Source organism: Malaya genurostris, chromosome 2, assembly GCF_030247185.1.
Source record: "Malaya genurostris strain Urasoe2022 chromosome 2, Malgen_1.1, whole genome shotgun sequence".
Classification (NCBI taxonomy): domain Eukaryota; kingdom Metazoa; phylum Arthropoda; class Insecta; order Diptera; family Culicidae; genus Malaya; species Malaya genurostris.
In genome coordinates, this window is record NC_080571.1 from 24,245,840 (window position 1) to 24,269,909 (window position 24,070).

General features: G+C 37.4%; 1 protein-coding gene across 1 annotated transcript; it reads right to left on the bottom strand.

Annotated features, from left to right (window-relative positions):
• Window positions 1-778: 778 nt before the first annotated feature.
• LOC131428823 (odorant receptor 85b-like) lies at window positions 779-24,055 on the bottom strand. Its single transcript, XM_058592864.1, has 4 exons — window positions 23,795-24,055; window positions 10,901-14,192; window positions 10,660-10,815; window positions 779-964 (listed from the first exon to the last, which is right to left on the bottom strand). Exons 2-4 carry the CDS (start codon window positions 11,852-11,854, stop codon window positions 899-901), a joined length of 1,176 nt encoding a protein of 391 aa, XP_058448847.1. The 5' UTR covers window positions 11,855-14,192; window positions 23,795-24,055; the 3' UTR covers window positions 779-898.
• Window positions 24,056-24,070: the final 15 nt, after the last annotated feature.

A 24,070-nucleotide genomic window follows, 5' to 3' on the forward strand; every position in this document is an offset into this window, starting at 1 on the left:
TCCTTATTGCAGTTTGAGTCTACTTTGAAGTTTTCAAAATGATTTTTTTTTGTCAATATCTAGCTTCCACTCTGTGATCGGTGCTATTTGGCCCTCCGATCAGCAAACTATGCTACGGCTCTCAACGAAGGTACCGGCCTGGAAACATTTCTGTCATCGCCAACCAACCAACCAACCAACCACTTATCATTGAATGTCGAGATGCCCTAACAAGATTTTTATTCACCATCTTCACGTCTTTTTTTCAGTGCTCCATACCATTACAACCTTCCCAGTTAGTGGTAGACTGTACTACAAAAGCAAGTGAGCATACTATTAATTATCGACATAGTTACTTTTTAGGGTTGTAGGTTTCTTCTGCTAGCTGACTCCGCCGTCATCAACCGGATCATTATGCTAAAAGGGACACTCGGACGAGTGGTTCTTCCCAGGTCTATATCTGTGGCCTGGAACCGTTATTATATTCTGGGATTTTCTGAGATTTGTCTTCTTGACTAGCGAAAGGCTCTAGAAAATGAGGAAAGAGTGCTAAAAATAGTGTCACGCTAGGCAGTAACTCTTGCGCAAGTGTGTTTGGGGTCGATTGGTTTCGGCCATGCTTACGTGATTTGTAATTGAGACGGGAACGTGAGAATTTGCTCGATCGGTGCTATCGATAGCCGTACCCGTAGCGAGCTTTTCTAGAGGGGAACTTCCGATGGTGAAAATACTATAACTAGCAACTAGCAAACTACTTGGTTTACTATAAAAACGTTACACACCAATCAAAATCAATAAATTGAGTCTAAGATAGTATATTTATTCGTATGCTTAACCGATACAAATTTTTCATGTTACTATGAAATGAATGTTTATTTATTTCCATCACTATTTTTCCATCTGTTTTGTTTTGGTTGAGCTAATTTCCACTTGAATCATAGACCGTCCTCAGTAGAGTAAAGTAGGAGAAGGATGTACTCAAAATCTGTTGGAAGAAACAAGAAGAGAAAAGTCAATGAATAGTGGAGGATCAATGTAGGAGATAATTATGATAAGTAATGTTTGAACGACATTTAGAATCAATGGACAACTGCCCAATAAGAATGGGATGAAGTACGGTCCACTTAGTAATGGAACGAAAGCTGCTTTTGATTACGAGAAATATAAAAATATTATTGCGTCTTGAAAATGAATTGCCTGTACGGGGCTAAAACGGATAAAAAATGTAGGGCTTAACCGGACACATAATTTTCGACTTTAAATTCTTAACGGTTTTTTGAAACCTACCTCAACATTAATATCTATGTTTTAATTCTACTTCTTATCACTTGCTAAAACTAGACTTACTATAAATTTGAGTAAAAAGCTCATTATACGTAGTGAAACAATCAAATAGTATTTAATGAAGTCTCTAAAGAACCTAGATTCCCTGCAAGCAGGATTATATCTCACGTTAGGTTGAAACCAACAGACAATAAATTCAAACACGGTTTCATTTCTTTTGCGCTCATTCAGTTATCTAAAGATTTGGTGCCCTACTGTGTTCGTTCTTCATTTTTGTGTGAAACTTTACAGCCCGGTTTAGCCCCGCGGTTCCTAAATATAAGATTTTGGGTGTGTCACTTCCTTGATACAAAAAATAATGCATGTTTTTGGAGATGGAAAATTAAGGCTGAAGATACACAACGGTATAGATAACTTGGGTAACAACTTAGTTATAATGGATGCTTTTTTTAATTTCTTAAAAATGTCCGGCTTAGCCCCGGTCTCCCCTACATATATTTAAAACCTGTAGCGATTTTGGACGAATTTCGCACTAAATCGTATTCGAAGTTCGCAGCACCTTCTTAGATTTGAATGAATCTTTCCGGGCATGTAGACTTTGTCACAAAATGCCACTTTGCTCATTTTTTCCCCAAAATTGATCTACATAGACTGTCTTTTGATAAGAGTTAAGGCCATCGTCCAAGTACCATGCGCGCGGGTGGTTTTAGGAAATTTTCGATGAAAATTTTAAAAAATTTGCCAAAACCAAAAACATACAGACCTTTGAAATACTTTTATCTATCTACAGGGTGAAAATAGCTGGAAAATTCGGATGATTTTCCGAGTCTTAGCAAAAATAGCTCTGAAAAATGAGTGTTTTTGTGACTCTTTAACCATTTTTTTTTCAAATGGTTTTTGTTGAAAATTCAGTGCTTGTAGGTCGTAGATATGTCGACCATGTCGAGGTCTACACTAAAAAAAATCGATTTTAGAAATTTAACATTGATTTTTGATTTTAATAAAATTCAGTTCCAAGTTAGGTAATCATATTCCCTACCAACAATTGTTCATACATTGCAAAATGGGCCAAACTGTTTTTTTTGCTGTGTCTTTTCATCGAAAATTAAACTAAACTGAACATCATAATCTATATATATATATATATATATATATATATATATATATATATATATATATATATATATATATATATATATATATATATATATATATATATATATATATATATATATATATATATATATATATATATATATATATATATATATATATATATAAATGCAGAGATCATTCTTTGAAATCGCATCACGTAAGAACGGATGGACGGATTTACATGATTCTTTTTTGTTTGATCAGTTTTTACCCCCACACGGAAAGAAATCCGTTACTGCTGTCATGATTAGAAAATCATGAAACCAATCATTTCAACTCAAAAAAGTCTTCTCTCATGAAAATTAATCATGGTCCGAAAATGCGTTACTTGAGGATAGTATTTCTTTTGAAGCTCGTAACTCCAATTTTCTATCCGGATATCACTTTGAATCCTCTGCCTCAAGTGATGTGATGGATTGTTTAATAGATTAATGGTAAGACAAAAAGCAGACACTGAAAACCATGAACTATTGAAAATTTTTACTTGATGCTGAGGCATATTTATTTTATAACTGTGCTGGTTTACCCACCGGCTGACAGAGAATTGACAACATAAAGATAATGAACCGAAAATTGACATCAAAAGTTTTACATTTTGTATGAATATATCTGAATGTATTCTTACATATTCGATGTGACTGTTGTTGTTAAAATAATATTCCGAGAGATAACGCAAACCGAAAAATAATTTCGACTGTAGATTAGGAGCATCATCTAACGAAAATTAGTTTTTTTTTATTCAACCAGTTTGATTAATTTGTTTCGTAGATATAAGAACACAAGCTGTATTGATTCACCTAAATATTTCAAATAAGACGATTTTGCAAACGATGTTTTGAAAACAAAAAAGGAAAAATCGATCCGCGGTATTTGCAAGAATTCAACATTGCGGTTTTATTCACACGTATATTTTCATGCAGTTCGTTTATGTTTTCCAAATTCTGAAAGTAAACAGTTTATTTTAGGTGTCGTGGTTGTTCAAAAACATATTTAAATTGTTGATGCTTCAGATTAAAGGAAATTCGTTGTGCTTTTCACTGTTTTGCTATTCAACTGTACATTATTTGAGACATTTATTGAAATCGTATAAACAATACGCCACACACTTTTACACCATTCCATTTGATTCATATTTAAAATATTCATATTTTAAAACATAACTCCTGAATTTATGTTGCATAGATTACCATCGTAGCAGAAACACGCCTGAAGTTATACCCAACAACGTCAAATGCGTTACGCTAAATTTCAACGAAATCAGTCCAGATGGATCATGATCCGAGAAATTTTAATCATGGTGTATTATCATAACATGAAAATATACTATTTTCCCCAAATCATGACTCGTTTTGCTTATTTTTTGAATCGGAATTTTGCCCGTGCACCGGGTTCGTACCTAAAAAAAATAGGAAAACTTGCCGGAAAAGTGGGCAAAATCCATAAAGTTGTTTTGTATGGACAATGGAATTTTCCACTGAAAAAGTCGCCAATGATTGCTAGATCATCGATAGGTGTTTGGCGCAAAACGAGTTGCATACGTGTTTGGCCGTCGAAGAAAGGTATATTAGATCGTTGAAAGAATCTTTTGGCGCGCAACGAGTTGTTTTGTGTGAAGTTTTCACATGCATACTTGATCCATGCCATTTGTCACTTCAAGCCACGTGCTTATTTGGGTATCGAAATTATTGCTTAGTAAAACTGAAACTGACTCAGGGTAGTTTCATCAAGTAAACACTTTTCACGAAACTAAGTTGGGTTCGCATTTAACAACGGGGTTGTGAGCAAACCCGATATAAAAATCAGACTCGAAACTGACCCAATTTTCAGCTCAATAACGTTGAAAATATACTCAAAACTGGTTTCAAATAACCGATTTGACAGTAGTTAGGGTGGAAACTGGGTTAGGTTAGGCATCAAGCGAAAACGACATAAATGACTGGCGGAATCCATATGACTGTTCTAGAAATACCGCTGTAGGCAGAAGAAAAAGTTTTGATATCGTTCACCAGTTGATGTATTGTGTGTAATGGAGTCAAATGAATGATAATGGTCATTGTGAATCAATGAAAAGATTGTGCGCACATAACAAGTGGCAATTAGATATCAATATTCAAGATAGATTGAGACTATTTCATATTTTAAGAAGCAGTGTTTGTGATAGCCGATAATTTGGCAGAGAGCGGCTCGATATTTCTCTACATTGTATACAACATTGCCAATCTGGTAGATGATGCTACAAGTACTTGCTGCCTCTCAATGCATGAACCGCGAGAGAATATTTCTACATAATTATTATTATTCGGCTTTAACCGTTTGATCATTCGCCGAGGTGGAAAATATTTCTACATCTTTTCGCTCCACTTCATACTCTGAGTATTTCACGGGCCTTACCAAAATAGATACAGTTTTGCAATGATCGGCGTTGTGTAGGATTTACCAAGAGAGAATCGCAATATGACAATTATCGCAGGAAATCGAATCGATGATTCGACTTGATGATTCTCATACTAGGTTACAATATACAATATTTCAAAACCCTTGTGTAGAGCATTCACAGACATTTTCATAGGCACTACTTATACAAAAGTTATATGCACATAGTTAGAATAAGAGGCAATAGTAAAATGATTCTATTACAATTATCCACTGCCCGTATAGAATCGGATCGCAAAACGAGAATGAGCTACCGTTTGTTTCTTCAGAGTGCAGCGTGCTAACCCGTGATGCTTAGACATGTCATCGAGAGAAATTCGCTCTCGCACTGGTGGCTATTCTATGCTAAATGAACAAGGCCGATTTTTTGTTGCTGAGATGATATCCGTCTCCCTTTGATGGCGCTGATTGAATCGTGTGATGAGTTGCTAGAAAGCGTTTTTGATACGTTAAAAGTCATTCTTCCTGAGAAGAATGCTCAAATTAGTAAGATCAATGTCAACTTGAAATGTAAGCGTCGTCTCTCAAAGTCACAAAAAGTTCCTTAGTACCTAAAAATATCCACTTTATTAGAGCTCTAAAGTATGCGTGGCACTTTTTGGCAACTTGAACGTACAGAACAAGTTCTGAGAAAACTTTCTCGATGCTGAAAAGCTGCACAAGGAACTGATTCAAAGTTTGTTCTGTTACGTCGGGTGAACATTAAAGTATGGATTATTCCTCAAAAACGAACTGTTCAGAATGCTTTGCATACAGGTTAAAAAACAAAGCCTTGGTATTACATTCCTGTAGAGAAATTTGACCTTCTGTTTCAACAGACTTCGCAGCCGATTCAGAATGTACAAAACCATTGCATGGCTGATGATACGATTCTACAGCGTAGTGTCAGTCAGTAGTGCCCTTCCAGGTCGGGGCTCGAACATACGACAACTGGTTTGTAAGACCAGTGCCCTATGCATTGATTCGCCAACCCGGGACGAGGTAGGTTAAGTAATCAGAAAAACATTGGAGAGAAACGTTAACCACTTAGTCGTTTGACAATTCTGCTATCCGAATACATAACTGCGAACAAATAACTTTTAGGCGAGACGAAGTTCGACGGGTCAGCTAGTATATATATATATATATATATATATATATATATATATATATATATATATATATATATATATATATATATATACATATATATATATATATATATATATATATATATATATATATATATATATATATATATATATATATATATATATATATATATATATATATATATATATACATATATATATATATATATATATATATATATAAATGGATGTAAGTTTGTATGTTTGTAACGCCATAACGCCATAACTTCGGAACTACTGAACGGATTGCCATCAAACTTGGCACAGGTACTTCTTGCATTTCAGAGATGGTTTAAGCAGTAATTTTATAGGGGAAAGAGCGTAGCAAGTGTCATAAACAAGGGGGGATTATGGAAAAATTCATATAACTTGACAAGATTCGAAACGTTTTGAAGACCACAGAAACATTTTGCATACCTTAGATATGATGGGGGTGGATGTAGCAAGTGCTTTTAAAAAGGGAGAGTGTAATAACTCCGAAACTACTGAACGGATTGTCTCCAAACATGGCACAGATACTTCTTGCTCTTCTGAGAAGGTCGTAGGGGTATTTCAATGGAAGGGAGCGTAGTAAGTGTCCTTAACATGGGGAGTCATGAAAAAATTCATACAATATGACGAGAATCGATACTTTTTTAAGACCATAGAGACATATTTCATACCTTAGATATGACTACATGGAGGGTGAATGTAGCAAGTGCCTTTAATAAGGTGCTTGTATTTGTAACGGCATAACTCTGAATAATAATAACTCTGGGGTTGTAATATTTGTAACGGCATAACTCTGAAACTACCAAACGGATTGCTATCAAACTTGCCACAGATACTTCTTTCTGGACATTGTCAGGGGGAGAGTGCGTATCAAGTGTCCTTAACATGGAAAGGGAGGGGGGAGGGGGGGGGTGGTCTGTAATGACTATATTTATCTCTAATTTCAAGAGAATCGATAGTTTTTAAAGAACATACTGGCGAGCTGAGATATTATTGTATTTTTTTTCTTATTTATCGACAAACACGAGGGGGGTTCAGTTTGCTCTCACATCTCATCCAAGTCAGTCGATAAAACAAAACCGCTTACATCGGGACGAAAGGAACCAAGTACAGTATTGTGTAGTGAACAATAGAACGACCTAGAAAATGAGTGAACCAAACGAACAAAAGCTACCGCCGGTACGAAAGAATACAATTATTGTTGACTTCAAGCAGTGCAAAATTCGACCTTCGATACGAGAACTTGAAGGTTTGCTTAAGGAGCAAATGCATCTTGACATTAAATGTGTGTGTTTACTTTAATGCAATAAGACCAATAATGTTGTTTACATTCAGTTTTATGAAGAATTGGATGCAATTCAATTCGCAAAAGACAATAATAATGTGCATTATGTGGAGCACGAGAACATTAAGTACAACATTTCAGTATATATGAAAGATAGTGCTATAGAAGTGCGTGTGCATGATCTTCCCTCAAGCGTCATCGATCCTTATATTCGTAAAACTATGTCCCAATACGGAGAGATTCTCTCTATCGAAAAAGAAAAGTGGAAGAACTTTTTCCCCGGGATTCTAAATGGCGTACGTTTGTTACGCATGCGCTTGAAAAGGTCTATACCTTCTTATGTAACTTTCGGTCAGGATACAAGAATCCCGTGCAAATCACTTGTTACCTATGACAATGAGATGGCCACGTGTCAATATTGCCAAAAAGCTGTTCATTACGGTAAGCCATGTGATAAACTGGACAAGGAGACAACCACACCAAAGGACAACGGTGCTTCCTTCACACCAATCCCAAGTAACCGCAGTATACCTGTGACAGTCACCATGTGTGAAGTATCCCCTTCAACGAAACCATCCTACGTAACCCCTATAGAACAAAGTACACCAGCTGCAGTTAACAGCTTACCATCCAACCAACCAGCAACTGCAAACAATGTACACCAAGGCGCATCTACAGCAACTAGCAACGAAATCATCAACAATACCACGGCAATGGATGGCGAGACGAACCACGAACAAACTGCCCCTCAATCCTCGCAGGAGGGAAATGGAAGCTCCTCTCCCCCTAGAAAAAGGGTGACAACGAGAGCCAATACAAAAAAATATTAGCTAAAGATTCAGCTCAATCGGCCACGTAAAGCTTGTACGCAAATAGGCCTGAATAAAAATATCTTTTATATAAAAAAACTTAGTTTTGTAAACCCTTCAATGCAGCAACCTGATAAAAGCACTGAGAACAAAAACCGGACACGGATTTGGTAATGCAAAAACCGTTTATAAACATCTTTTTTGCAAGATCCAGACAAAAAACTTTGAATGCAGAAACTGGATAAAAACATTTGTCTAACCGATTATACGCAATAACATTTAAAAACATTTGGCTAAGTTTTTTTTCCGATTTTTGCATTCAAGCTTTTTTAGCCCGGTTCTCGCAAAAAAAATTAGCATTTAGCCATTAATACAATTTATTGAAAAATGATGGTAAACTTAACTGGGACAAGAAACGCAATATGGCTAATGCAAGAAAGTAAATCACTATTGCTGATACGATTTTGTCCTCTACATAATTTTCGTTGAATTCAGACAAGAAATCGGAACTGATTCTTCAGCCCCCAAATGAAGAATCAGTTCCGATTTCTAGTCTGAATTCTATATTGCCAATGTTACGAATTTTTTGACTCTAGCTCTAAAAATTCTGACAGGAATTTTTTGCTCACACACTAATATTAGTACAAATGAAGACATACACTAGAAAAGGTCCTAAGTGCAAATGATAGATTTTCTTTATTTACTCTCTCTATTTTGATTAGTACGTGTCTATCGGCAATCCCTCTCTCTAACACTTAGAATGATAACTGAAACCATCAACTTTTGATCTGCACTTATGAATTTGTTGAAAAATACAGGAATAAAAAGTAATTGAAAGAGAAACTAAAGTTAAGAAAAAGAAACTGTCATTTGCACTTGGGACCTTTTCTAATGTTTATCAAGAAATGCAATATGCCGTGCTCATCAGGGATGCCAGGTTAAATTTTTAAGTAGGTTTTAAATAGTATGTGCTATTTAATTGTTGCAGTGACAATTAGAAAAAATTATCGCATTTTATCGTGCTAAATGAAAGCTAAATGATCTGAAGACGTAAATTTCCAAAATGTTCATTTAACATTAGATAATGAGTACAATCCTTGAATATCTACGGCGTCAATCAGAAATCTGTAAATTCAGGTATAAATCTGCATGAGTGGCATCACTAGTTTTCATATACTGGACTTATTTGTATGTGTGTACTGCGGGAAACGGGCTGTGCAAATATTTATTTCGCAGGAGTCTAATCAAGTATGAAATGCGCAATACTAATATCACCTTTTAAAAGTTCTTGAAGAATCTCAAATACTTCACACTATCAGTTCAACGCGAATGGCAATGAACTGACGAGTTGGAGACGGAACGTAAAAAAAATTTAAAACTCGTTATTCGTAGTCAAACCCTCAAATAATTATTCGAAATTCCATCTCTTCTCGACACATGATATGGTAAATGTCCTACTGAAGTTGGCAGCAGTTCTGATGAAACGCTGAAACACTGCCTCTTTTCTTGCTTCATATATTCCATGTAGTATTTACTATTTAGTATCTGTTTCTGAATTAGCCTTCTCAAGTATTCGCTGACACTCGACAAATTAACATTCATTCATACTCTTACATTCAACGCTTCAGTTTATCATGCATGAAGAATTTTCATATATTCAGTAAACTCTCTACGCCCATCTTCAGAGTTAAGTTCAGTGCCTTGTAGGGAAAAGTCAAATGAAGGCGAATCACTTGAACCAAGGAATGAATGCGGGTGCATTTATCAAACCAACCGTCACAGGATGGTAACTACAGAAACTCCTAATGAAATGGATGTCAATGATAAAGCTTTAAAAGAATGTAAGGTGAGGTAAAACCATGTCAATAACGAATCTAGAGCCGTGTCAAATAAGTGCATGAATGTCAAACTCGAAGTTTTATGCAGATTACATTCCAGGTAGATCAACCACTTTTGAGACCGATTCGAGCAACAGAACTAACCCATTTTTACAATTGATGTTTAATGTTTAATCACAGATAACAGATATACAGGCTCACATATGAACTGTGTGTAAAATTTGCTCAATCAGCGTGGCGAACACTTGCAGATGTCACCACGATCGACACGAGGTGCCACCACGATTTGGGTGCCGCTTTCACATGAGCCACAATTCTGGGCGCAACATTCACTTCAAGCTAGATTTCTGTCAAGTTAAAATGATAAGTTTATTTTTGTTTTATTCCGATCGATTTCTGACTAATACGACATGGAAAAAAGTAGCCTTTAACACAATTGTTGTAGTTGGAATATTTATATAAAAGGAAGGAGGATTTTGTTATCGTTTCGGAACGTAGTGAAACGTTTTGAAAAATCGCGGCGAATAGTCGAGTAGGTGGCAGTAGTGTTTCCAACGTATAGCAATTTTGAAATTTAGACAGGATTTTGAAAATTCAAGTTCGAGCCTGTATATCTGTTATCTGTGGTTTAATGCAATCTGACAAATTTTTATGTGCTGAAACAGGTTTTATCATCCTTGTAATACTCAGTCATTTTACGAACTATGGTCTTATGAAATACTGTTTCCGTAAGATAAAGCCAGTTCAATACTTACCGTACTGTAGCTTGCCAAAGAAACAACAGAAAACTTCATTGCCGTTAACTTTTGCCATTTTCCTGCCCGGGTCATCACGAAAAGAAGCGATTTTTGATAACGTGTATCAGCCAGGTACCAGTCGGCTTCAAATGCACTGTACGAAATGAGGGAACTCTGTGTGTAGGATTCAAAGAAAAGGAGAAAAATTTTATATTACACATTGGAAAATAAATTGATTTAAACAATATTCTAGACTTACTGATTCGATTAGTTTGTTTCCGTAGTAGCACAACAGGAAAATTTGCACCAGCGAAGACACCAGGAACAATGAAAATTTGAACAAATCGAATGCACTGATATTCGAGGTCGTCTGGAATCCTACCAAACAAAGGATCACAGAGCTGCCGACAAAATTGACCAAAATCGACGGGGAGAAAATACTTTCCAGTTGATTGCTCAAATCCACCACGGTTTGATGAAGCTGGACACAGCTCACCAATTCTTGATAGTCGTTTTTGGAATGTCTAAGGCGGTGTGCAAGAATGTCAAATTGCAGGCAGATCAATAGTATGATAGCACAAAACATAAGATCCGTACAAAGATTGAAGGCTGCCGCATCGAAGCCTCCCCAGTTTTGATGGAGGAAGGTTATCTCGTAGTATCCTGGCTTGTTCCTGTCGTACCAATACACCATGAAGTAGGGAAGTTCTTTTTCTAGCACACCATCGGACAAATATTTAACCAGCATCGACAACAGCGGAAGCAGATTGAAGATCCAAATCAGAATCATGTAAAGTATGGAAAATGATTTCATCACAACTTGAGATTCCAGATTGTACTGGTAGGTTCGGTATCGTTCCTGTTCATGAACCGTTTTCGGGAATAACTCGTTCAACTTGTCCAGTATTCGATTCAACTTTGCTTCGTTCCATTTTATGGTCATGATCTTCACTATCGAAAGCCCTGTGAATCCCATACAAGGTGCCAATGCTGTCAGTTCCAGAAAGTTGGCGAAGTTCCCGGCCGCTTTAATAAAGTAGATTTGTTCGAGTATCAAACAAAATATCAAATTGCCGAGGGAGCTCCAAAACAGTAAGAACAAAAGGTGAGCTTTTGTAGTATTCTGCTGTTCACCGTATCGTTTGATTCCAATCATTCGGTAGAAAATTCCTGGCACAGCAATGAACGATTCAAACGTCACTAGGTCGTTCATCTTTCGAACGGTCAAAGGTTCGTAGAGCTGTGAAATAATACTTTGCGATTTGATTTTTCTGCTAGAAATATATAGCCGGTGAGATACACAAGTTGCTTCGGTAATTACCGCTGAGCTTATCGATGATGACCAATTAAAAGTCAATTACTTCACTTGGTCACTTGTCATTAAGGATAACGACTTTTAAGCAATGGAGGGTCAAAAGATTTGGTTGGAAAATGAATATAACTTTTACTTATAAGCTTTCAGGAAAGTATTCTTAAAACACAATTATGAATTAATTTCTTTTTAATTACACTCTGACAAGATACGTGACGGTACCGTGGAAATTAAAGTTTCGTATTACAAACGTCACGTCAGTAGGATCGTTGTACTAACCATGCAATGATTCTGTACGCTATATGAATCGGCTGCGAAGTCTGTTGAAACAGAAAGGCCAAATTCCACAAAAGAAATGTAATGCCAGGGCTTTGCTTTTTTGAGTTGAATAATTTTGAGTTTTGAATGGATGACGTCAATATCATAATCAATGTTTCAGATGCTTTCCACTCATGTAGTTAATAACCATTAATTTTCCCTCGATCGAATTCGACTGTATAATGACTGCAACAAAACGATAGAGTTATTAGGAAGCCTTTCTCGGTTACGCCTTCTCAATCATTACCGACCAATTGCCGAATGAATAAATAATGAAGGAAATCCTGTATTCTAACTAAACCTGCTTTCAAATTTACATTGATGTCATCCATTTTCCTTCTGATTGACTAATAAGAGTTGCTCAACGGATGGTATTGGGAATTGATACCATTCCCAACTCTAATTGAGCATCTCAACAGCATCACGCTTCGAAAAAATCCTGTGATTTTACATCTTATTAGATGCACATAAATGGAGCGTCGCAGTTCACGCAAATTTACATGGAAAAACATTTAACATTATGTCTAAAATTCCATGACATGAAATTCATTGAAATAAAAAAATTAATACTTTTTGCGGCCACTGCGACTTGAATCGAGAATCATTGGATCGTAAAATACATCTGTTAATCAATTGATCCAAAGAAGCACACATCTGCTTGGCTGGTAAAAGGTGCATTTACTTTCATACAGTCGCACCTGCTAGCTGAATGCAAGTTACAGTCGAAAGCAGTAACATTCAAGTGAATATAAAATTAAGTCGTAACAAAAGAAATTTTTCGTCATTTGACAAAGTAGGTATTTATGAACTACATCGTATGAGGGTTAAGTCACCTGTAAAATTCAAATTTTTTAGTGTGATGTTATCATAAATCACGCATGACACCGAAAGCGCCTCTCCGGTGAGAAATGCTGCGTGAATGCCCCTTAAATGTGTATATAAAGCAGTGGTCCGATGTTCGAACCGAACGCCGATGCTTTTACATAACACATGGACTGGAAAGTCCCGGGCCTAACAAAAAGAACACGATTTTTTTAGTTCAAAATTAACTCTATTCATCAACATAATCTCCAACAAAAGCAACGCAAACTTTCCTGCGCTCTAACATTTTAATACTACTTTTGTAGAACGATTTATCTTTTGCCTAAAAATAGGCTTCAATTTCAGCGATAACCTCTTCATTCGTGCGATATTTCTTACTAGCGAGCATTTTTTCAGGTCTTTGAACAGTCAGTAGTAGCTGAGAGCGAAATCTGGCGAATACGGTGAACGTGGGAGCAATTCGATGCTCAATCCATGTAATTTTGTCATTGTTTTGATTGACTTGTGACACTCAAATGCTCGAATAACGCTATAAAATATTCACTCTTAATGGTATTTGCTTTCTCAAGATAGTCGATAAATATAACACCACGCACGTCCCAAAATACCGAGGCCATAACCTTTCCAGCCGATTGTTGTGCTTTCGGGCGCTTTGGACGAGGTTCAACAGTTGCTGTCCACTCAGATAGCGATTGTTTTGATTCTGGAGTGAAGTGATGAATCCAAACACTGCTCAGAATTATCAACACGTTCTCGTTTTTGGCCAACGGAGCTCATGCAATATAAAGCCAACACGTTCTTTTGATATTTTTACGATGTCAGCTAATTGACGCAACTTCACTATTCAATCATTCGAAACGATTTTGTGGATTTTTTAAAAGTTTTTTGGTGTTTCCCTCTCATTTGGACGTCCACTGCGTTCTGCATCATCGGTGTCTCTACGACCACGTTTGAAGTCAGCAAATAAACGTTTTATTGTTGTTTCTGATGGAGCGGAGTCTTCATAACACCTTTCAAGCCATTGCTTCGCTTGAACGGTATTTTTCCCATAAAAAAGCAGTGCAAAATTAAAGCACGAAATTATTTTTGATCCATCGTTCTGAAAATAACAAAAGTAGCGTCACTTTTAGCACAATAACTCACAAACTAAAGAATAGAATATCATGAAATTTTATCAGCTGTCTTTTAAAGGTTAGGATTAACTGAAAAAAGTAAATAGAATAAAACTAGTGCCATCTATGTGTTAGGCCCGGGCAGGGCCGGTGAAACATGTTAAACCCAGGTGGGTAATTTTTCATACTGCGGAGAACGACCCACTATTTCGATTATTTCTCTATTCTAATGGAAACGATTATTATCCCTAAAAAGTGCAGTCGTTTTTTTTAAATAAATTATATTCATTCTATGAAACTTTTCATGAAACGCGTAAATTAGAAGTTTGAAGAGTTTTCGGTTTTAAAACAAAATTTTGCATCTAAGGTTTAACTTGGTTTCAAAATCACTGCCAATATTTGTTTTCAATTCAAAGTACCAACCTTCAAAGAACATTTAACATCAATAGCACCACGAACACTGAATCTATCGACATATAAGTGACGTTACTAATTCATTTATGGAAAATGGAAATAACGACTTCCGTGTGTTGCTAACGTTCTATTTTTAAGGGAAAAAAACGCGCAAGCCCAGCTATAGCTTGAGAAGTGGCTAAATGAAGCAGTCAACCGGAAAAAAATAAGCAAGTTTTGATAATCGTGATGTATGAACGCAAAATCAAAGTTCGTGAGATTAGATATGCTGAGATCGTTAGCACATGAACTGGAAGTTCTTTTACGATCTTGTACGAAAATTTGAGCATAAAAAATCGTCACCAAACGGATCTCGAACACGGCCGCACATAACCAACAAAAGTCTGCCGCAATAAAATGGAATGTGTGGGTATGGAACAGTGGACGAAACATGGACCCACTATTTTTATCCGGAGTCATACCAGCATTCAGACTGGGAAAGCCATCTGAAAACGTAACAGGTATCTGGAACAATAATGGCACAAGTTTTTTAGATGTTCGAGGTATAATTAACATCGACTATCTTGAACAGGAAAGTACCCTCAAAAGTGATTCACCGTTAACCAAGACAGTGCACCGTGCCATAAGTCAATGAATACAATGAAAAAATTAAACGAATTGGGCTGCGATCTGTTTCCTCATCCACCTTGGTCACAATTACCTAGCCCCCAGCGATTGCTCGTCCTTTGCGGATCAGAAAAAGACACGCCAGGGAACAATATTTGACTCGAATAAGACAGTCATCGCCGCAAAGGAAGCCGATGTTTAGACCAGTGACAAATCATTCTATAAGGATAGTATTGAAAAATTATGAGAAGTGCTAGAACGATTGTATGTCATTCGAAGATGATAATGTTGATGAATAAAAAAATATGCCAGCACACGAAATTATGTTTTTCTGGATAGTTCCTGGACTGTTTGAACGATGTGTTAGCAACTTTTACTTCTTTTCTGAACCACACAGAGTTCAAGTTTATTCGATACAGAATCTTGGTTTTTATGAGTGATTTTCTTAAAAGCGAACACACTCATTGAAACGCAGAAATTTAATGGAAACCGTGAACTTGTATGTATTTGTTAGAAGAAACCATGACAAAGATTTTCGTTACTAACTGAAGTTTCGATCACCAATTATATGAAATATGATTTTATAGATATAGATTCATCTACTACAATTGAAGTGTAGAAATATTTTTAATGAAGTTTTGTAATGTTATGGAAAATAATTAAAAATGATTGAGATATAGATGTTCAGAACCTGAGCACTGTTTGTACGGTTCTCAGTGTTTTGAATTTGCACACCGGTATAGAAAGTAAAAACGTAGTCATTCGTCCGATTCTCCCGATCCCCGTCCCTGTCTACCATCTTTATTTAACTAACAAGATCTTTTTTTATCAGCATCAGCAACGCTAGGTACGGCGGCTCCGAACGTAAGGAACGACTGGTTCGACGACGAATGTGAACAGTTAGTGGCCGAGAAGAATGCAGCTTGGGCGAGCAAGCTGCAACACCGGACGAGAGCAAACGAGGAGCGATACAGACAGGCGCGGAACAGACTAAACTCGATATCCCGTAGAAAAAAGCACCAACAGGCCGAGATCGCGAAGCGATGGAACAGCTGTTCCGTGCTAATGCCACAAGGAAGTTCTACGAGAAGGTGAACCGTTCGCGCAGAGGCCATGTGCCACAGGCCGATATGTGCAAGGACACCAACGGGGATCTTCTCACGAACGACTGTGAGGTGATCGAGAGGTGGCGGCAGTATTTCGACGAGCACCTCAATGGCGATGTGGCGGAATACGAGAGTGGCGGCTCGGTAACGAACTTGGGAACGCGTGCGGAGGACGATAGACTGCCGATCCCAGACCTCCAAGAAGTGGAGGAGGTGGTAAGCCGGTTGAAAAATAATAAGGCCGCTGGCGTTGACCAGCTACCAAGCGAGCTACTAAAACACGGTGGTAATGCACTAGTGAAAGCACTGCACTGGGTCGTTACCAAGATCTGGGAGGACGAGATTTTACCGGAGGAATGGATGGAAGGAATCGTGTGTCCCATCTACAAAAAGGGCGATAAGCTGGATTGCTGCAATTACCGCGCGATAACTCTGCTGAACGCCGCCTACAAGGTACTCTCCCAAATCTTATGCCGTCGACTTTCACCGATTGCAAACGAATTCGTGGGACAATATCAGGCAGGATTTATGGGTGAACGCGCTACCACGGATCAAGTGTTCGCCATCCGCCAGGTGTTGCAAAAGTGCCGCGAATACAATGTGCCCACACATCACTTATTCATCGATATCAAATCAGCCTACGACACAATCGATCGAGAACAGCTATGGAAAATCGTGCACGACTACGGATTCCCGGACAAACTGATACGATTGGTCAAGGCTACGATGGATCGAGTGATGTGCGTTGTTCGAGTATCGGGGATAAACTCGAGTCCCTACGAAACTCGCAGAGGGCTACGGCAAGGTGGTGGCCTTTCGTATCTGCTATTCAACATTGCTTTGGAGGGTGTGATAAGAAGAGCGAGGAAAGACACGAGTGGCACGGTTTTCAGAAAGTCCGTCCAGCTACTTGGTTTCGCTGATGATATTGATATTAAAGCACGCAACTTTGAGAAGATGGAAGATACGTACATCGGACTAAAAGCTGAGGCCAAGCGGATCGGACTAGACATCAATGTGTCAAAGACAAAGTACATGAAATGCAGGGGCTCGAGAGAAGATAACGTCAGCCACCCATTACGAGTTCTGATTGGTGGTGATGAAATCGAAATGGTCGACGAGTTCGTGTACTTGGGCTCACTGGTGACTGCCGATAATGACACCAGCAGAGAAATTCAGAGACGCATACTGTCAGGAAATCGTGCTTACTTTGGACTGCGCAAAACGCTTCGATCGAGCAAAATTCGCCGTCGTACGAAGTTAACTATCTACAAAACGCTGATTAGACCGGTTATCCTCTACGGGCATGAGTCCTGGACAATGCTTGTGGAGAATCAACGTGCACTGGGTGTTTTTGAACGGAAGGTGTTGCGAACCTACTTTGGTGGAGTGCGGATAGAAGATGGTACGTGGAGAAGGCGAATGAACCATGAACTGCACCAGTTGCTGGGAGGACCAACCCTCGTCCAAACGGCCAAGGTCGGGCGGTTACGGTGGGCCGGGCATGTTGTTAGAATGTCGGAGAACAACCCGGTTAAAATGATCCTCGACAATGATCCGACCGGTATAAGAAGAAGAGGTGCGCAGCGGGCAAGATGGATCGATCAAATTGAAGACGACCTGCGGACCCTTCGCAGCTACCGAGGCTGGCGGCGAACAGCCATGAACCGAGTTGAATGGAGACGCCTCCTGTATACAGCAGAGACCCGCGTGGTCTACGACTGATAGAGTCAGAGAGTCAGAGAGTCAGAGTCATCTTTTTTTGTCACTAACTTTTTCGTTCTTCTTTCCCCCGTCTCTTCACAATCTCGATGGAAACTAATTAGATCTCTGTCGTATTTAGACATGCTGTTCCCACATCCCCTTTTTACCTCGTTTTCCACAATATTTACTTCTCTTTCATTCTCTTCAGTAACATCACCATCACCGACAACGCTCCAGTCGATGGCCAGGCTGCGGGCCACCCGCCGAGTCTTCGTAGCTTGATGATTTTTCCCGCGGACCCACACGGACTGAATGATGCGGCTAACATAGATATTTACCAACGTCATCTGGAAGACTCTCATACTATATTCAATTCACCGGCCACTACTGATCGCCACCAGAAAGTTGAATTTTCGAGAATCCGCGACCACGATAAGTCATTACCTAATGATACTATTCTAGTTTTAAGTTAGTCGTTAATTAGGATTAGAAAATACCCTTGGCATCTTAGAGCTTAAGCAGTGTGCCTTAAAATTATATTATATTATTGAATAAAAAAACGTAGTCCTACGTCAAAAGATTTTGAGTGATTTTCTTCATGTGAAGATATAGAAGGTGAGATGTGACAAGGTTCATTTCATCATGCAGAAATTTATTAGTAACTTAACTTTCACTTTTTACAAGAGGAGTCGACCTTAAACACCTGCCGGAAAATTCCGATGAAGGTCTTCTACTATTCACTATTCCGGCAAAGCTACCAAAAGTTGTTACTTTCTACTTGCTACTGCATTCTTCTTTTGCCGGTTCGGAATGTAAAGAATAATCGGTATTTTCCGGTATCTCAGAGACCCGAGTGATTCGCATTGATGAGATACTTAAGCTCGGCTCCTTTGCTGGAAGGGAAAAATTAAGTTACTAAAAGATTTCTGCCTGCTCAAATGACCCTTGTCACGTCTCACCTTTCTGCGGTATAACTTCAATTCCTTGCTCTACCTTGAGAACTAGCATTCTATAATTTTGATTTTATTTATTATTCCGAATTACAATAAAAATATTCTTATTTCCATTGTTTTTTGTTCGAAATTTCAGGTGGATAATTACCCACCTTTGGAATTTTCGGGTGGGTAGTGCTACCCACCGTACCCACCTCTTTCACCGGCCCTGGGCCCGGGACTTTTCAGCCCATGTGTTGTTTGTTCGGAAAGGTTCTCCGAGTGTTAACATGGGAAGGGTTTGAAGACTGCTCCCTTGGTTCATGCGAAGCTGATATATACTCGGAATTCAGCGAAGCAATTAATTCTGAACCGTTTGGTTGGTGGACCGTCAGTACTCGAAACCTGATTTTGAAATTATTAATGTGATTAATTTCATAAATATGCAAAATGAAGTTTTTCATTAATTGCAAAATCGATCAAAAGCAATTCAAATTGTATTATTTTGGACATTTTCAGCGGAGCCGAAGCGGAGCGGAGCTTCTGGCGCACGAGGCGAACTCAACAATATTCGCCCCCCTCCAATTTTTCAATAGCAACACCATAAAGACGAACTGACATTATTTTATTACCTATAAAACCTACCAGCCAGCGGACAGTTCTTCACAAATTCGAAATTCACAAAAGTTTCAAAACCTGCTTTACGAACAACATTAAATTTATTAGGGTGAATTCCATACACTCGTATATAAAAAACAAAGACGTAGCTCTACGTCAAAATGGGCGATATCGGTTCAGTTAATAGCAGTAAGGAGATCTACGTACGCGTACATTTTATTAAATTTGGAGTTTCGGGAAGTTTTTGGTGGTAGGGGAACCTTCTCAATGCTTATTTTATTTGTTTTGTATTTTGCTTTTAGTAAATCCAATTGCTAAAATGTTCTTCAAGTGGTTCGCAGGTTTGATCTCTGAGAATTTTTGAGTTCTGTATGGCTGTAGACTAATTGTACAACAAATTTTCACCAATTAAATCATGTTTTCAGAATTAAGAATCAGAACTAATTGGCTCAAGTGACACGGTCCCCTAGTTATTTGGAGATTTGTATCTTGCCCTGGTTACTCATAATTTTTCTGATGGGAAGGTAAGGATGCTCTGCTTCCCCGAAAGGATGCTGAACTATCTACAGGTGCCAAAATGCACAGGATTTAGAGGTGTAGAGATTTAACAAAAGCAACACATATTTTGTACTCCCGGAAGAATACAGAAGAAGAAGTTTCACCAATCAAGCTCAATTTTCTGCATATTTCTTATGAGACCCAAAAGGAACGCGAAAAGTTTAGTGGACCAAGAAAATAAACCTTTTCATTTTTGCCTCATATAGAAAGGCTATGTTATCGCTGTGAAAACTGACTTTACAACCGATGCCCGGAGGACCGAATGTCATATACCATTCGACTCAGTTCGTCGAGATCACAAAATGTCTGTGTGTGCATGTGCGTGTATTAGGATGGGACAAGGTTGTATGAGAAAAAGATGAAAAGGTTCATTTTCTCGCTCCACTAAACTTTTCGTGTTCATTTTGTGTCCTATAATCACCATGCAAAATTTTAGCTCGATCGGAACAAACTATATTTTCGCACCTGAAGTTTAAAGTTTGTATGGGATTTAGTATGGATAAATTCACTTTTTACAAAAAAATCGGCTAGAGATCAGTCTATGAACTTTAAATGCGTGTGTAATTTTCGTAGAAAATTGAACGAGGAAGAAAAACTTCGAAGACTTCAAAACAAACCGACGTTTGTAGATAAAGTTATCAAAGGAAAACCGACACAAAGTCCGAACAATAGTTCATTCCTTTATATAACTAGCATCACTGCTGCTAGTGGTGGTAATATGATTTTCTTTTCTTTTATTATCCTATAACGGTTGATCAGAGTTGTTTGATGTCTTGACGATAGTTACTGAGCTTGGCACGAAGATTTTTTTCAAGTGACAAGCCATGTTCCAAAACTCACTGTAAAGACACAAAAAAGTCAAACTTTTTAATTTGAATAAAAGGATTTTGGAATCTTCTACAATATTTTAGAAAAACTCAAATCCAATAACTTTGCCGAATATACAAACTCTCTATCTATTACAGTTTAGAAGATTCAGACGATACTATTTTATGCAAACATAAACATAATTTACATAAATCTTTGTGTCTTTACAGTAAGGTTTGGAGCATGGTTTATCACTTAAAAAGACTCTTCATTCTAAGCTGAGCAACTATCATGAAGACATCAAACAAATCAGATCAACCGTTATAGCATAATAAAGGAAAGCAAAATCATATTACCACCATTAGCAGCAGTGGTGCTAGATATATTAAGGGGCGGGTAGGGTCTAACACTTTTGAAAAATCATTTATTATTTTCTTGCTATTTTCTGATAGTAAAACATTTCAAGAATATTTTGTGAAATTTTGAAGCTTATCGGAACAAAACTCAGCAAGTTATGGGCCTTTATCCTTGCCGATCTCATACTACGAAGAAATAAGAGCTGCGCGCACAGACCCAAGATTTCTGCTTCGATTGACTTAAAAACTTGACAAAACATTCTCGAAATCTTTCATTATTACAAAACACAAAAGAAACAATATGGCTTTTTGAGAATGTTAGAGCCTACGTGCACCCTTGAATAATAAATTGTTTCGTTCGATTTTATAGACAATAAACTTCAAACGCGTTTATCTCGAAAGCGGGTTTTGAAAGTCCGTGTCCATCGTCATTCAAAAACTACTGCACCAATTTTTTTCAAATTTTGCACACACTCTCTACATATAAAAAAACCAGACCCCAACGTTTTCTTTTTCGATGTTTGGTGCAATGGGGAAGTTTTACAGCTACAATATGGCCGATTTTTTCGTGAAAAATCGTACTTTTGAATTTAAATAACCACCAAAAATTTAAAAAAATAAAGAAAAACCAAACAGAAACGTTGGGGTCTAGAAAAACTTCTGCTCTAAGTTCGCTGTTTTGATTTGTTCACTTCTGATTAGTCTGCGCTGAGATACAGTGGACACCGTAAATCATGCTTTTGAGGAAGCGTCCCCAAAAATGCCTCTTCACCAACTTATTTCTCAATATTTTTCCACGAAAAAATTACAAAATGTTGTTCGAATGATGCTTTCTATTATACAAAATATTTGAATTTATTTTATTGAACGATAGCTCTGGAAAAAATTCGCGAAAATGATGATTGTTTTCGTCATTTAGACCCGAATTTCATTTGGATCCGATTTCCGGTTCCTGAATTATAAGGCAATATATGCAAATCAATGAGAAAATACGTACTCGATTTTCTCGGAAATTTCTTAACCGATGTGTACAAACTACGATGCAAATGAAAGGTCTTGAAGTTCTTTAAAAAGTCCCTGAAAAGTTGATCCAGATCCACTTTTTCCCCTTTAAATAACCAAATTTTTTTTATTCAACTGATGTTGTTACATGTGGTGTAAAATTCATTATTCTTTTCTATGTAGTTCGGCAAATGCCCATAAATTGCTTTGGCTGTAACTTTTGATGTGGAACACATCTTTATTTTCTATATAGGGGTGCAAATCAGAAACTAAAGGAATAATACACGCAGAAATGTGGTCAGGTTTTAAACACTTACAAATCAGTCTATTTTGTAACAATTATTAATATTATTTCATCATTTAATTGGAAATATTTATAATATCTAAGTTTCGATTTGAATGTATCAAACTACGTATTTTCAATTATAAATGATTGAAACTTTGATTAGTAGCGAGCAGTGTCCTATTTTGTCTGCTAAAAATCTCTGACATACCGATTTTCCCTGCCATAGACGACGAGTAAGGAAGGAGTAAGCGATATATCAAAGCATCGCTCTGATTGGTCAATCGATGCAAAAGCGAAGTTGTTGGAAGTACGCGAATCTATAAATAGAGGCAAAATTATAGCTAATGTTTCAGTCCTACGCGTATCATGCTAGAGGTAGGTTGTTGCTAGACAACAAGGCAAAAAGCGCCAGAAAACGATTTGGAGCTTTAAGTGGTTGAAATTCCATGTTATGTCGTTTCGCCTGAGAAATTGACAACTACCCCAGAATAAATTTTGAGTGCTTAAGAATAATTTCTAATCTATATAAGATGAACTCGATTGACAGTGGGAAAAAGTTCAACCGAAATCGCAGAATGGTAGAAAAACTTAACGCTATAAAAGTTATTGCTTGCATACAAAAATTGAACACAAGCTTGGCGAAGAGATGCTTAAATATCGAAATCCGTACCGCAAGTATGTACGAAGATATAATTGCATACATTTGGGATATTGAGGTAATTTCGTCGGCTATAAAACAAATACAAATCAAGACAAACAATGTTCGGTGTTGGTTCCTTATCAAGATCAATCTAAGCAGACTCTCATGCAAATGCGGATTCAAAAGTGTGACGATTGATTGAACTGTTTGATTGTAGATCATTAGAAATTGTTGTTGCCTTGTTCCACATCAATGGCTCAAACAATTACATGGGGCTGATCCTTATAGTTTTTCTATTAAAAAAACACTAATCGTGTTTACGTAAATTGTTGGTTTCAACATCAAATTTGTAATAAGTATTGCAAAATATTAAAATACTTTTTCAGTAAAACTTGGTTCTTTCGCTAATTCTTGCAAAAACATTAAACTATTTTTCAAAGCATACTTTTTTCAGATTGCTAACTTGATTTCATATAACTTCATCATAGACACAAACGTTGATCAAATTATTAGTTTGTGGGTTAAAACTATTCAATGAAAGTACATGTAAAACTACATACCGCTTTTCTAAAATCAGTGTTGCCATTTGTAAAAATCACTTTCGAGTCGAATGGGTCTCTTTATCCGTGCTGAATTAATGGTTTGTCATACTGAAGGTGTGAATAAAGTTGCTTTCAAATCAGATCAAATCGATTCTAATTTCGTCCCTTTTTTCTGTTGTTAATTTCTGGAATTGTTCATATTGTAAAACTCGACCTCTAGCCCTAAGGACGTTGGTAGTAGCATGGTTAATTAACGTTTAAACAACACTTCCGAAACACACACTCCATCTGTGA